This window comes from Microtus pennsylvanicus, chromosome 2 (genome assembly GCF_037038515.1).
Source record: "Microtus pennsylvanicus isolate mMicPen1 chromosome 2, mMicPen1.hap1, whole genome shotgun sequence".
In the NCBI taxonomy this organism is placed as follows: domain Eukaryota; kingdom Metazoa; phylum Chordata; class Mammalia; order Rodentia; family Cricetidae; genus Microtus; species Microtus pennsylvanicus.
Window position 1 is genome coordinate 98795238 of NC_134580.1, and position 15563 is coordinate 98810800.

A 15563-nucleotide genomic window follows, 5' to 3' on the forward strand; every position below is an offset into this window, starting at 1 on the left:
ATATACAAATATATAAATCTGAGCTAAGAAATGAGAGCCAAGCTGTCCTCTCACTTTCATCATTTCACTGGTCCAGTAAAGGTCAGGGTGGACTGGACTCCACCTGCGGACCAGGAACCGAGCTTCTGCGCTGCATCTGAGAACTAAGAGCAGTCTCAAACCGGTTATCTGCATCTGTTCTACTTTAAACACTCTCTGAGAGCCATGGTCCTCAAGCTTAAAAGAGGCATTCAAATGAAACTTCAAGTCTTTCTCTGATTAATTTTTTTTGATGAGGTTAGAATTTCCAGGTGGCTTGAAATTACCCAAGAGCACACGCACACATATGGGGTTATTATTATTCCTTTTCACTAGATAATGGGAGATTTAAAAATTAAGAGTGCTGAGGAAGCCTTCCAAACTTCCTTCCACCTCACCCCCAGCTTACATGGATGTTGTGAGCATGGACTGACTGGTCACTGGAGCCGCTGAACACAAGGTCATTCACCACCTTAAAGAAAACCAGCGAGTTAGTTTTTGTGCAAGGTGACATTAACACACAGTGGCAAATGAGACTTTCCATCCATTCATTTTGAGATGAATACAAACTGTGTATAAAATAATGTTTCCCAGACAAGTTTTCTAACTGGAAATGCATGTCTTACCACCAGGCACCGTGATGAACCTGCCAGAACATTACTAGGTTCATGACCTCTGCGGACTGACTATGAACTGCCCTAGAAGGTCATTAGACTGTGCCCACACTACAGTAAAATACATTGTTTCTTGATAGCTAGCATTATTAAAAATGGTTGTTCATTCTGTGACCCACGCACAGAAGACCGCAATCTCCTTGACTGTGCTCTTTACAAGACTCTCACAACACACCACACGGCAGTGGAAATGTCCAAACCTATTTACTCACCTTCATGCAAAGAACGGTCTTGCTGTGGCCCTCCAGGGTTCTGAGCAGGAGCCCGTTCCGTGCATCACGGACACTAATGGTACAGTCATAAGATCCTACGACCAGCAGTTTGCGGGCACCTTCCTGAGCTGTAGCAAGACAGCTCACTGCCCGAGGGCCATGGCATTCGAAGATCTCCTGTTGCTTGTTGTTCTAAAAAACAAACCAACATTCTATAAAACCAACTTAGCAAGAAAACCTCAAAAACAACTAACCAAAACTGCTACAAACTCACATCTACTGCCCATCCCTGGCGTGCCAGTTCCAACTATCTTGGAACCTCATTTCCCTAATATAGTAGGGCAAAATCATCCATTACAAATTATTTTATATAAAAAAAAAAAAAAAAAAAAACAAATTATTTTATAGCTCAGCCTGAACTGTCCTGACCCTGATAACACGTCAATTCCAGTGGAGTTTTTGCCAATAGTTTCTGTAGACTCTCTCAGTTATTTTTCCGTTTTTGAAAAAGGGTCTTGCTAAGCAGCCCAGCCAAGCCTTGAACTTACTATGTAGCCAGCCCAGACTACACTCAAACTCACAAAAATCTCCTGTTTCAGCCTTCCCAGTGCTGAGATTATAGGCAAGAGCCACTATGCCTATCTTCTCATTTGTCCCCCAAAAGATATGATACATAGCTCATGATGTTTCAAAAAAATCTCTCCTGAGAGGTACTCATTTTCTTAGACCATTTTAGATTTATTCCACTTATGTGTATGTTTGTTTGACTGGGAGGGAGGGGCGCTCTGCCATGTGTGTTCAGTCCCAATGGAGGCCATAAGAGGCACCAGCCCTCCTGGATCTGAGTTACTGGTATCGCAAGCAGCAGATGTGAGCGCTGGGAACTGAACTCTGGTCCTCTTAACCACTGAACCATCGCTCCAATTTAATAAAAAGTTCAAACTCTCAGGGATGGACCTGATTCCTGTGGGCATGTGGTACACAGACATATGCAGCAAAATACTCTTACACATTAAGTAAGATAAATACATCTAAAACAAACAAAACAAACTTTAAAAAACCCTCAAATTCTCCATGTTAGTCTTACTTTCATCTTCTGATACCTCAAACCGCCTCTCCCTCTCTCTGGAGATGCTATCTCTCGTAAAGTCATTTAACAGAAAATAGCAGCCTTTCTATCAGAATGGCATCTTTACACCATAAACTCTATAAAAAAATACGTGTTTCACCTCACACTTCATTCATGTTTCCCTTCTCCTATCCTGCTTGCCAGTCTTATTCATAAAGCTGCTCATTTCCCCCCCAAAATTTTTAAAAGGTACAGAAGGTACATACATGAAGTAAAACTCCCAGAAACTAAGCAGAAAGCAGCAGCTGGCAGCTAAACAATCTTGACCTGCTAAGGAAAGCCTGGAGTTCAGGGCTGAGTAAGAAACAGTTTGGTGTGCAGTACTATGCTCCGCACTATAGGGGCATAGGCAACCAAAGAAACAAAGAGTTCAACCTATTCACACCCAACCCTTTCAAACCTGCTCCCTCTCTCAACTTCCCACCATGTAAAACCCTTTTCCATCTGATATCACCAAATGCTCCCTTTGTAATTGATCTCTGACATTAAATAACTGTACAAAAGAGAAAAAACATTTTATAACTATCAAGCTTCTGTCCTTTATAAATAAAATTTTAATTTACTCTTATGTCCTTATTCCTAGTGCTTAATTCAATCTAATCAGGAGAGTAACACTCATGTCTTCAGTTAAAAAAAATTGTATGTATTACATCATGAACCAAATCACTTGGTTATAAACACACTAGAGTCTTCACATTTCATTTTAAAGGTTTCTAAAAAGCAAAGCCATGCTCCATCACATTCCTTATACGGTCCCAGCCAGCGCTGCACCAGGACCACTAAGACTGACAGGGACGCGGTGCCACAAGCAGCCGTACTCACAAGCCCTGCTCTGGTACACATCGCACCCATTTCCTCTTCTTCACCCTAGCCTATCCTTCCATGCCAGCTGCCCACAAAGCCTCCGACAAGGTCTTCCCGACTCTACTAGTAAGGCTTCTCCAAGTTGTCAGGGTGCACTTACTTTCCAAAGTAGAAATGGGAGCAAGGCTTTTGATGTGTAAGCTCACTACTACCAGGCCATCGGGAAATTATTTATCAACTAGAGACAACCTAGGCTCAGCTGGGAAGAAGAGTCTCAATGAAGGTCATCAGGTTGGCCTGTCTAAGTCTAAGTACCAGTACGGGTGGTACCGTTCTCGGGTCTGGTGCCTGACTAGGAAAGTGAAGCAAGGGAGCTGAATAAAAGTTTGCATGTATTCACTTCCTTCTGTTCTTGGCTAGTAGCTTCAAGTTCTTGCCTTGATTTCCACTCCATCTAACCTGGAACTATCAGCTAAATAAACCTTTCCTCTTTGAGTTGCTTTTTGGCTGGGTTTTTTCATCACAGCAACAGAAACTAGGCTACTCTGGGGCCCAGGACAGGAAGATGGTGAAGTTTGCTCACCAAATGAATCCATCCTTGGGCTGGAAAAGAATGACGCTGTACAGCGGTTAGAGGAGACCTCTGACTGACTTTCCCTCACAGAACCCCAAGTCAGCCTCCAATCCTCATTTGCGTCAGAAGTCAGGGGCCCAGATTCATTTTCCATGCTGTCACGAGATAGACTGATTTAATCCATGACTCATTATTTGGCCCAAATATTCAGGCTTGGTTTAATTTAGTAGGGCTACATTTTGGTCCTGGCATTTGTCTGAGCAGATAGAAAGGAGGACAGATTTCACTTGCACTAGAAGACAACTGTTTTTAAATAAAGGCTAGTTCTTTCTTCAAACCAGAAGAAAGAGATGGCCTCCCACTATTTCCCACAGCAGGGAAATTCAGCTCACTCCCCCAAACACTGACCTTTATGTTGAAAGTGACCACAGTGCCATTTGCCAGTCCAGCATAGAGGATTTTCCATCTATTATGAAGGCAGAGAACCCGGTCTTCCAGCTTTAACTGTTCTATACATTCTCGGGTCTGAAAAAACAAAACAAAACCCCCCACACCCTAAATAATCCCTTACTAACAGAGGATAGTGGTAAATGTGTGAACAGTTGTTCCTCAAAATGCTTTAAAATGAGGCTGAAAAGCATGGTAGATTATCTTAAGTATTTTTCTTCTTTAAAATATAAGGTCGAGATCCCAGGGTGTAAGAGTACTATCAAAAAACAGTTTAACCATACTGGTATTTCTAACTAAAAATGTATAAATTCTTAAAAGGGCTGACTTGAGTGTTAAGCTTCTGAAACAAATAAAGATAAATAAATTATAAAGCTGCATTTGGCAGGCTGGTGATGTGGCTCAGTTGGTAGAGTATTTGTCTAGCAGGCAGGGAGTCCTGGGTTCAATCCCCAGCATATCCTCTACTAGGTGTAATGGCTCATGCCTGTTTCTCAGTGTTTGTTCTGATACATGCGTCCCAGTGTGGAAGCCAGAGGACAACGTACAGAGCCAGTTCCTTCCTTCCATCATATGGACCCCATGGATCTGAACTTTGGCCATGAAGAGGGCACCAGATCTCAGTACAGATGGTTGTGAGCCACCATGTGGGTGCTGGGAACTCAGGACCCCGGGAAGAGCAGCCAGTGCTCTTAACCTCTGAGCCACCTCTCTAGCCCTAAGCTCAGCTTTTTAAAGTGAGTTCTGGGGAAAGAATTTAGGTCTTCTTCAAGGCAAGCACTTTACTGACTTGTTTCTCTAGACTCGATAAAATTTAACTTTTAAAGAAATTAAATTAACAGGGACCAGTGAGACGGCTGAGCAGATGAAGGGTCCTGCAGCCAAGCTTGATCAAACCTATGTTTGATCCCTTGGACCAGAAGGTGGAGAGGAAAAACTCAGTGAGTCATTCTCTGGCCTCCACACACATACAGAGTAAATAAGTATAATTAAAATATTGCAACTAAGATTAATTCTGACACATGAAATAAGAGAATATTTATGAGAAAGACCAAGGGAACTATACTGTTAATTAAATTAATAGATACTGATGAACAAACAGAAAATGTGGTTCATGCTGAATCTTCTATCTACCTAAGATAGTATCAGCATGCTAAAATACACTCAGAAACAAACTGAGAAAGTCAAAGAAGAAGAATAACAGAAAATATAGCTAAAGGTTCAATATTACCACTCTGACTTCTCTAGAGCCGCCTACCTTGACATCATAGCAGCGAATGGTGTGGTCACTGGAACCAGTGTACAGGACAGAATTCTTCCCAGAGGTGTGAGTGACAAGCAGGCAGTTCACTTTGGAAATGTGGCCCTCGAAGACACCAATACACTTCCGACTCTGAAAATCAAGCACAGGTCAGATTCTTACGTACAGGATTTTAGAAGGTATGGTGGTTTGCGCCAGAAATGTTCACCAGTCTTAGGTATCTGGTGGTGCTGTCTGGGGGAGGTTTAGGCGGTACAGCCTTGCTTGGACAAGCTATGTCAAAGGGGGCAGGCATTTCCAGTTCACTCTCTCTGCTCCATGCCTGAGGTTTAAGATAGGAATTTCCTCATTCTGCCACTGTGCTGGCTGCCACCCTGTTCCTGCCACTAGGAATAAAGCCCTCTGGAACTGGAAGCCCAAACAAACCCTTTCTTCTAGAAGATGCCTTGGTCATGGTGTTTTATCAAAGTGATAGAGTAACCAATATAGAAGACTTAGACAATGTCCTTTGTTAATAAAAACAAGCAAAAACTTTCAGTTCATTCCTATATTCACCACAATTATGCTGCTCAGTATACAAAGTGTGCTCAGTGAACATCTGTTGTCCACTGGATGCCCAACAAAGTCACATACAGTGAGATACCTACAACCATATACTTACTAAGCCACACCCAAAAATACCTAGGTGATTCACAATGAAGCAGGAGAGAATTTCACTTAATGCCTAGGTCAAGTTTTCTAATATATGGACCAAGGAACCTAGCAAGTCCAAACTGCTGCTAATTGTCCAGAGAGTTATGCATTTGATTACCAGATTATGAGATTGCACAACAATTTAAAAATATCAGGTGCTGGTGCTGGAGAGATGGCTCAGAGGTTAAGAGTATTGTCTGCTCTTCCAAAGGTCCTGAGTTCAATTCCCAGCAACCACATGGTGGCTCACAACCATCTGTAATGGGGTCTGGTGCCTTCTTCTGGCCTGCAGGCATACACACGGACAGAATATTGTATACATAATAAAATAAATATTTAAAAAAATATCAGGTGCTATCACTAGTCCTAGTAGCTTAGGAAAAATCTATCTTAAATGCTACGTCTGCATATATAACAAGATCTATTTAGAATATACATCCATACATCCATACACACACCTCACAACTTGAACTCTAGACCTGATTTTCTAGATTTAGGTGTTTTGAGACACAGACTCATGTAGCTTAAAACACTTCAAGCCTTTGTACCAGAGGGTAGCTTTAAACTCCCGATCCTCCTGTCTCTATTTTCCAAGTGATGGGATTACAGGCATATGCTACCACACCCAGCTCTGCTTTTGTAGAGCACATACTCATACTGCTTTCTTCCTGGGGTCACTTCCAATACTTCTCACGCCCCTAGATTACATAACTGCTTGCACAGGAGAGTTTTTTTCTAATGGAGAGAGGAAGATACCTGAGAGGTAGGCACCTCTCAGAACTACATTTTAGGAAATGTGACTAGAGAAGCCAGAGCTGTCCCCGTGGACTGCATGATCCACTGCCTCTACGACAGCCTACACCCCCTGGGAAGCCAGTACGCTTGTTCCCTCCATTGATGCTAGGAACAACACAAGTGAGTTCTAAAGGCTGCAACCAGAGGTTCTCCAAACATCATTCTTACCACCAAATTATAGACTCGGACACTTGCGTCTGCCGAGCAGGTGTACAGCAAGTTTCCAAATATCTGAATTGCATTCACTGCAGCTTGGTGTCCTTCAAAGCTCCCTTCTGTTGGCTCATCATCATCTCCTGGCTCTGAAGATATTTCTAGAAATCAGAAACAGGTTTCAGACACATGTCTGCTACAGACTGAAAAGATACTAAGTCAAAGTCATCACAACCATCTAGAGGATTTGAATGAAATCACCGAAAGATTCTCCTAAGTCCTAGCTCCCCAAGCAGAACGTCACAATTTTCAAAGTTCTTCATTGGGAAGACTCCACCAAAAAACAAGGACAACTTTAAAACCAATGAGGTCAGAAAAGGGAACCAGTTAAGACAGATGTGCGCGTGAGCTTGCAAAGTTCAGGACCTACAGACTTGGCGCTGTAACCTCTCACTTCAACTCCTGCTCTGTGAACACTTGTAAATAGGTTTAAACTTACTAGACTTCTAAACACTAAGAACCCTTTCCCTGCAGCTACTTTTAAACAAGAACAATTACCTGAAGAGTTCTTGGATGCTTTTATGGAGGAGATCACTGTCTGAGTTTCTGCCACACTGAAAAAAATAAAAGCAACAATTTCTTGGCATCTGGAGACCAGGACAGATGGTAAAACTAAAAATTTTCTAACTCAATTTTTCCACCTGAAATTTCTTTGAAATTTACAACAGTCAAAAGAGAAACCCACCCCCAAAAACCCAACTTCCAAGATTTGACTTTTTTCACATAATTTTTGATTTATAAATTCTAAAATTCTACTTAGAAGAGAAAATGAAGCTGGGTGGTGCTAGCAAATGCCTTTAATTCTAGCACCTGGGAGGCAGAGGCAGGTGGATCTCTGAGTTTAAGGCCGCCAGCCTGGTCTACAGAGCAAGTTCTAGAACAAACAACTAGGGTTACACAGAGAAACCCTGGCTTTAAAACAACAACAACAAAGAGTAACTGAAAGAGCAGTTGGGAGAGCCAAAGGTACATTTTAGGTTCTAATTACTATGCCCTAGAGATCCATGAAACAAAAATGCCTCTAATCTGTGAGCCCCCTGCCCAAGGACAGATGGTTCCAGAAATGCTGGAGGCCATTGTTTATGGGAGATTAACAAGCCACGTGTTTTTCATTCCCCTAAACAAGTTTATTTGAGCTGTGTGCACTGGCTGTGCTTGATCGCCTGTGGGCTAGAGGTTCTTCAGGATATATGCTTGCTCCTGATTGGATCTGATGGAAAATGCAATGGATTATGGGTTTTCCTTAGCCCTTGCCATACTTGATTCTGGGCCGTTTCCCAGGAACCTGGGTATGAACCTAAGCCTTACCTGACAGGAACACCATCCTTGTAGCGGGTGCCAAGCTCACTGGTAGAGCTAACTTCATCACAACCACAACGAGAAGCTTCTACTGGGTTTTGCTCTGCAGAGCTCCAGCTGTCTTTTTTTGATGGGCTGTCTGGTTTCTCTTCTCCAGATTCAGAAGAATCGATGGCAACTACCTCTAACTGAGGATTAGGGACTTCCAGGACTTCCAGGGAGGACTCACTGTCGGGCTCCGCTCCGAGAGGTTCTTGCTCCCGCCCAGGTCTGCTGTCTCCCCAGGTGGAGGTCGTTACTTTCCCCCCTTTAGCTACCTTTCCAGCCTTTGTCTTTCTTGCAGGCTTAGCAGTGAACACATCCTGTTCAGTGTCACTGTTCTCGGGAACATGGGTGGCCCTTAGCGTCTTCTTCTTCCGGAGTTTCTTCTTCTTCTTGCTCCCTCTAGTTTCTGCTGATGCCAGCGTGGATTCAGCCTGCTGCTCAGCTGGAGAGTGAGTCTCCTTCTCCACAGGGGTTTCGGGAGTGAAAGACAGCCTCAGAAAAGAACTGCTACAGGCTTCAGATCCGCTGCTGCCTTTGGCAGACTCTTCACCTTTGTTTATGTCAGGACGCTCAGGAGACTGGGAGGAGAGGGAGTTTTCTCTGCTTCTGGAATTTACTTGCCCCACAGGAGAATTCTTATCTCGGTTAGCCTCCAGGCAGCTTTCTGTTGACTCTGAAGTTAATGCTGCAGGGGTGGCTGGGTAAACTGGGAAGCTGTCACTGACCACTCCTGAATCAGGAAACCAAACAGAAAATCAGCTTCTGCAGCCAGGGACTGTGCCTACTGATTTCTCTTCTACTCTGAATGTTCACATATTTAATGGTATACAGGCTTTGCTTTGTGTGTATGCATGCATGCATACAAGGAATAAGTTCCAGTGCACACATGCCCAGGAACTTGTGTGGAGGTCAGAGGACAGCTTTTGGGAGCCATTCTTACTTTCTACCTTGCATGGAGGCAGAGAATCTCTTACTGCTTCTGCCAATGCACTGTGTACTTGAGGCTGGTCGATGCATGGACTTCTTGATTCTATCTGAGTCCCATTTTACGGTAGTGTGCGGGATTACAACGTGGATCCTCAGCGTTTAAGAGTAAATGATTTCATCCACAGAACCTCCTCCTTAGCTCCCACAGACTAAGGTCAGATTATGGACTATTATACAGTCAGCATGTAAACAAACAGACACTTATGGTGTAAGATGGACTGAAATACAGTTCTGAAATGTAGTTCTGCGGCAGTACTGACTTTGCCTAAAATGCAATCCCCAGCAGCCTACCCCCTTAAAAGATAGGAAATACATAACAAAATATATTCAGTTAATTTTTATTAGATAATCTATTCAAAAGTCAGTATAATTCACTGCATAAATTGCATTTCTTTTTGCTAATTTTATTTGTGCATGTGGGCATGTGTGAAGGTCAGAGGACAATTTGCAGAAGTCACTTCTCTCTTTTTACAGTATCGGACTGGGATTGAACCCAGGCTTTCTTCAGGCTTGAGTCACCTCACCAACTCTAATGCGTTATAGTTTTAAAAACCTAAATAAATCCCATAAAAGTAACTTAAAATTCAATATGACAGATCATAGACATTCGATACTAGCATCTGCATAAATACTGCAACAGGGCACCAATAGCAGAAGCTGAGGTAATTTCTCAAAAACTGTTTTTAGCTTAAGGAATCACACAATGCCTCTTTGACTTTTGGCAGGGGGAGCATATGTGTGTGTACATACCATGGCGTAAGTGTGCAGGTCAGAGGACAATACTGAGTGTCAGTTCTTGCCTTCTACCGTATTGAGACAGCCTCGCTTGTTTTCTGCTGCTGTGCTTCATACTCGAGGCTAGCTGGCCTGCAAGCTTCCAAGTCATTCACATCTTGACCTCCCACACCAAGGAGTGCTGGGATTAGATATGTGCCACTGCACGCAGCTTTTTACGTGGGTTCCAGGGATCAGACTTGAGCTGGCAGGCTTGCCTTGGCTAGCTTATGTCTGCTGAGCCGTTTCATTTGGACTGTCTGTTCTCTGACTGAGTGTTTAATATGATAAGATTTCAAGTAACGAAAACAGTTAAGAAGTTATTCTCAAATGTTAACCCGGCAAGTGTTAAGTTCTGGCTCCTTCTCAACCCACATAAGTTCCTGTTAATACCTGTGAACATCAGAACCCTAGGGCCAATACAACCACTCGCCTCTCAGGTTTTTAATCAATCCTGGCTTACATCTGAGGTAATAAAGACAGTTAAGTGCTCAGAAATTCAGAGTACACACCTTAGCACACAAACAGGGTGACCAATCTTAACCCGAGCATCAAACCACAAATGAAACCCTGTGGAAATGCCAGTGTGATGTCAATTCATTAAGCTCTGAGAAAACCAGGGAACAATGAAACTTAAATTACATTCTCGGAAACATTTTATTAGTTTCTTAAGAATTTACATTTATTTTATATCTGTGTGCTCAGCACAGCTGTGCATGTGGGGGTCCGGGTTCTCCTCCTCAAGTCATCAGGCTTGGCGACAAGCACCTTTACCCACTGAGTCATCTCCCCGACCACATTCTCAAGTATTTGAAAACGACCCTCCTATATAAATTATGTCAATAAAAAAAAAACTAACTATAATAACTACTTTGAGACCTAGAACAGATTAGGCTGCTCTCTAACTCAGAGATCCACCTGTGTGTGACTTTGCTCTAGCAGGCTTTATACAGTGATGTATAGTTGTCTTCAGGATTGCCCTGAACTACAGAAAGGCTTACTCACTATTAGTCTGCAGTAATTCCTTGGACACACCGGAAGCAGGGCCTTGGGGCACAGCATTCATACTCCCCTCTTGTTCAGGAGACATGGGCTCTTGTTTAATCTGAACTGATGAGTCAGGGACAGTACCATGGACTTGGAAAGCAGACGTGGTTAATTGGAGAGGGGTTCCAGTGGATGGTAGAGACACATGGGAAGGAGGCGGCTCCAGAAACCCTGGGAAAAAGGGAGTAGGCAGCAGTGGGGTCTCAACAGAGGTCTGAGATTGACTGTTCCTTTGTTCTCGTGCTGTGAAGCTGTGGGGAGCCTGTTCTGCGTGCTCAGAGGGCTCATACGTTTCTACAACAAGAAACATAGACAACACATACAAATGCAAGAATGTCACTTGGAAAGTCAGTTTTTATTTGCTTTTTTTTGTTAGAAACAAGGTCACACTATGTAATGCTAGCTGTTCTGGAACTTATTATATAGACCAAACTGGTCTTGAACTCACAGAGATTCACTTGTCTCAGGGTCCCAAGGCTGGGATTAAAGGCACATGTCAGCATACCTGGCATCCAATATGTATATTAAAGGTTACAAAATAATTTTAAGTTGGTCACGGTATTACGTGCCTGTAATCACAGCACTTGGAAGACGGAGACAAAGAATGAAGAGTTCAGCAGCATCATTAGCTACCTACCAAGTTTAAGGGAACATGAGCTACATGAGATCCTGTCTCATAAATAAAAATTAGCCAGACATGGTGGCTCATGCCTTCAATCCCAGCACACAGGAGGCAGATCTCTGTGAGTTCCAGGCCAGTGTGGTTTACAGAGCAAATTCCCTGGACTGCCAGGGCTACACTGAAAGACACTGCATTAAAAACAAACAATAAAAAATAGAAATAAGAAATTAAATTAATAATGTGATAGCATCCCCCCTTTTAACTTGTCCAAACACAATGTAGACAACCAACAAAGGCAGAGAAAAAAAATCAAATATTAAATAGCTTATCCAAGTCATACCGTTACTAATGGAAGCCAAAATTTGAATTCAGTGCTTCTGATTCCTAACCAAAAGTCTCCACTGCTTCTTTTCCTTCTTCCATTACTGCAGTCCCACACTATTAACTGAACCTAGGGCCTTGCCAATATCAAGCAAGCACTTAACAACTAAGCTATATCACTAATTCTTTTTACTCTCTCATTTTGAGATGTAGGCGGGTCTTGAATTCACTCTCTAACCCAGATAAATCTTGATCTCATGATCCTCCTGAGCAGGAGACCACAGGCCTGGCCACTCAGCCCAGTTGCTAAAACATTTTTGAGACGCACAGGCCTCTGGGTGAAACCCTGGAGACATGCAGGAAACTGTGTGACACTCCCATGGCTTCACTGCTTTACCCGGGACAGAGAACAAAAGGTCACAATACCTTGTAATCCTTGTAGAATCTGTATTCTGTGAGTCCTCAGTGCGTTCATCTCCATAGTTATCTGAAAGTAAAATACTTTGCTAAGCATTCTCGAATCCAACACCAAGCTTGCCAGCATTCCTAGTATTCTCCAGCTGTTACCTGCTGCTTGAGCATGAGCAACCTCTGAACTTCCACATAAGCTGTCTGCAGAGCAGCCCGCGCCTGCAGGAGGTTGTTGTCCATGCACTGCAGCGACTTGTTCAGTTCTTCCTCTCTTAAGGAGATATTCAGTAGCTGGTCAACCTGAGAACGTTCTGTCAAAACAAAACAAAAGGGCTGGTTTAATAATAGTTCCTTCAAAGGTAGAAACACACGTGCTCAGCACGAACACATCTTTTTCCCGACAGGTAAACAAGACTTATGGATCCCATAAAACAAGAACCAGAAGGGGACTTTCAGTTTCCACCCCCGCTTACTGTGTTTGAGATCTCAGCCCTAGAACGGATGGCTGTGGTCGTGTTTCCCTTTCTTCTGCTGTCCGTCGAGCTCCTCACTTAGGGCTTTGGGCGAGACCGAGCCTCAGACTACAGAACGTGCTTTTGAAACCATGTTCTTATCTGTTTCTTAGATTCAAACAGTTCCCTTTAATCAGACTCTTGCTGGCTTTTGAGACAGGGGCTACATGGTCTCGGCTGACCTGGAACTTTCAGACCCACTTGCCTTTGTCTCTGTGGAGAGCTGGGATTAAGGGCACCAATCACAACTGGCCTATTTATGATTTTTGTTGTTGCTATTGTTGGGGTCTCATTACATAGCAGAGTTTGGCCTTGAACTTTCTAAGCATTTGATAACCTCCAGCTACTTACTGATCCTCCTGCCTCCACCTCCCCAGTGTGCTGAGGAGCACTTTTTGTTCTGTGACTGTGTTGCAGTTCTCTTTACGAAAGCTCCCCAATGAAGTTGCTGAACAGAAACCTAAGCGGACCCAAATCACAGCCCGTTGTTTCTGCTACAAACTCCTTAATTCACATCAGAAAAGCAAACACGGAACCTCAAAAGTATAAAGGTGAAGCCAGGTGAGCTGGCTCCCAGCTGCAATCTCAGCACTTGGGACTTGAAGGCAGAGCTACTCTGAGTTCAAGGCTAGTCTGAGTCACAGGACAACAAAAAAAAAGTGAGAGGGACACAAATTTAATTAAATTACCTGTTCCTTCTCATTCTAATTGGTGAAATTAGAATCAGTGAAATTTCCTGCATATATGCCTAGGATATAACTTAGCTTTCAGTTCTATATGGCATCACGTTTTCTTCAGCAGCAGCAACTAACATTGCAAGAAATCATACTTTTCTTCACTTTTTTTTTTTTTTTGGTTTTTTGAGACAGGGATTTCTTTTTAACAGTCCTGGCTGTCCTAGGACTGTTAAATTCACTAAGGTCGCCTGCCTCTGCCTCCGAAGTGCTGGGATTAAAGGCGTGTACCACTACTACCATGCTCTTTTCTCTGCTTTTAAACAAGACCACAATGTAAGAAAAACCATGTACGAGTCAGGTATGGTGGCACAAGTTTGCAATCTAGCTTTCCAGAGGCTAAAGCAGGATTGTAGCCTAGGCCATCCTGGGTCTATAGACAGGTGATACCCAGTGCTGAGGACTGAACCAGGGGCCTCATGCCTTTTAGGCAAGTAAGTACTTTACCACTGAGTCACAATTCAGTTCCTTTCTCAATAAAAACAAACAAACAAACAAACAAAAAACACATACAGCAAGCCTTGTGGTATGCTCTAAGCTTGTAATTCTAGCACATGGAAGGCTGAGACAAGAGGATCTCTAAGTCTAAAGCCAGTCTTGACAACATAACGATACCTATCTCAAAGGCCAGTCTTGACTATATAGCAATACCACCTCAAAACAAACAGTAAGTACTATGAAGCAGATGTTCAGTGTTTGATGAGTGGAAATTGACACGTCAAATTATAAAAAAGCTAAAGTGCTATAGGGAACTTCTTGTGCTCAGAGATACAGGTAGAGCACCTGCCTAGCGTATATGAGGCCCCGGATTCAACCCCTAGCATTGCAAAAATAAAAACAATAGGCCAGGCAGTGGTGGCACACACCTTTAACCCCAGCACTAGAGAGGCAGAGGCAAGTGGATCTCTGTGAGTTGCAGGACACCCAGAGTTAACACAGAGAAACCCTGTCTTAAAAAAAAAAACAAAAAAAAACCCCGACTCCAAACAAACAAAAACAAAATAATTAAAACAATTATGTTTTGCTATAGAATTCTATAGCCATACCTTTCTTTCCTTTAATTTTCCTCCTTTTATTTTTTCTCTCAAGACTTGGTAGTTCAGGGGAAGATCCATCCTGAAGAGAAAGAATATTGAATATTGAATATATAAATAAGGGAAATTCTGCAAGAGAGGAACAAAAGGAATGAGTTTTAAGATAGCCATATGCTACCCTTTGCTACTGCTATCATCTCTGAGAGAACAACACAGGCCTTGTGCACAACTCAACTGTTAGTTGACTTAAGGTTTTTAATACAAAGCCCAAGGTCAAGTGCTTTCTGGTATAGATTAGTACAGCCCACGTGCCCAGCCTTCCATGTAGGTAAAATGATGTGCAGATGAGACAGGCAGAACCAAGGACATTTTAATTGATTTCGTCATGGCATGGGTTCCACTCTAAATTTCCATAGTTTCCGACAAGAAGCTAAACTATCTAATAGGCAAACCTCAAGATAATGGCTTTTCAAAAGGGCACACCTCAAGCTTCAAGAATATTTAAAATCACTAACAATATCTTCTCTGGCTTAGAGAAGCAGACTCAGGGCTTGAAGTAGGTCTAAATCTGTTAATCACTTCAGTTTCAAAGGGAGGGGGTGCTAGATTACAGACAGTATGACCACCAGCAGCTTTTTGTTTTGTTTTGTTTTTCCAGAGAGGGACCTTGGAACAGGTTTATCACCACCACCATCATCACGGAGCCAGAGGAGTACAAGTTGGTTAAATGAAGGCAAAGTGTGTTACACGATCAGGTGGGGTACTACGGACGAAAAACAATAACAAGGACTCAGCAGTCATTACATAATGTCTATGTATACGCACTCTACCACTATCCAATCTCTTCAGCGGTAAGCCTTCCAGCTTAACCACGAGTCCCACATTCGCACACACCTTTTTGAAAGCAGAGTGAGTTTCGCCTGAAGACGTGACCTCTCCTTAGGCAGGTGAACCACT

At 42.9% G+C, this 15563-nt stretch overlaps 1 protein-coding gene across 7 annotated transcripts in view; it reads right to left on the reverse strand.

Moving 5' to 3' along the window:
• The window catches only part of Znf106 (zinc finger protein 106), a 54481-nt gene that overhangs the window by 8867 nt on the left and 30051 nt on the right, over positions 1 to 15563 (reverse strand). For all 7 annotated transcript variants that reach the window (XM_075961865.1, XM_075961863.1, XM_075961864.1 and 4 more), the window contains 11 exons: positions 14619 to 14688; positions 12483 to 12637; positions 12342 to 12402; positions 10931 to 11266; positions 8129 to 8894; positions 7319 to 7374; positions 6776 to 6921; positions 5117 to 5251; positions 3820 to 3936; positions 905 to 1096; positions 428 to 490 (listed from right to left, as the gene is read on the reverse strand). In XM_075961865.1, coding sequence (XP_075817980.1) covers positions 428 to 490; positions 905 to 1096; positions 3820 to 3936; positions 5117 to 5251; positions 6776 to 6921; positions 7319 to 7374; positions 8129 to 8894; positions 10931 to 11266; positions 12342 to 12402; positions 12483 to 12637; positions 14619 to 14688 — 2097 coding nt within the window. The remainder of the gene's footprint in view (positions 1 to 427; positions 491 to 904; positions 1097 to 3819; positions 3937 to 5116; positions 5252 to 6775; positions 6922 to 7318; positions 7375 to 8128; positions 8895 to 10930; positions 11267 to 12341; positions 12403 to 12482; positions 12638 to 14618; positions 14689 to 15563) is intronic.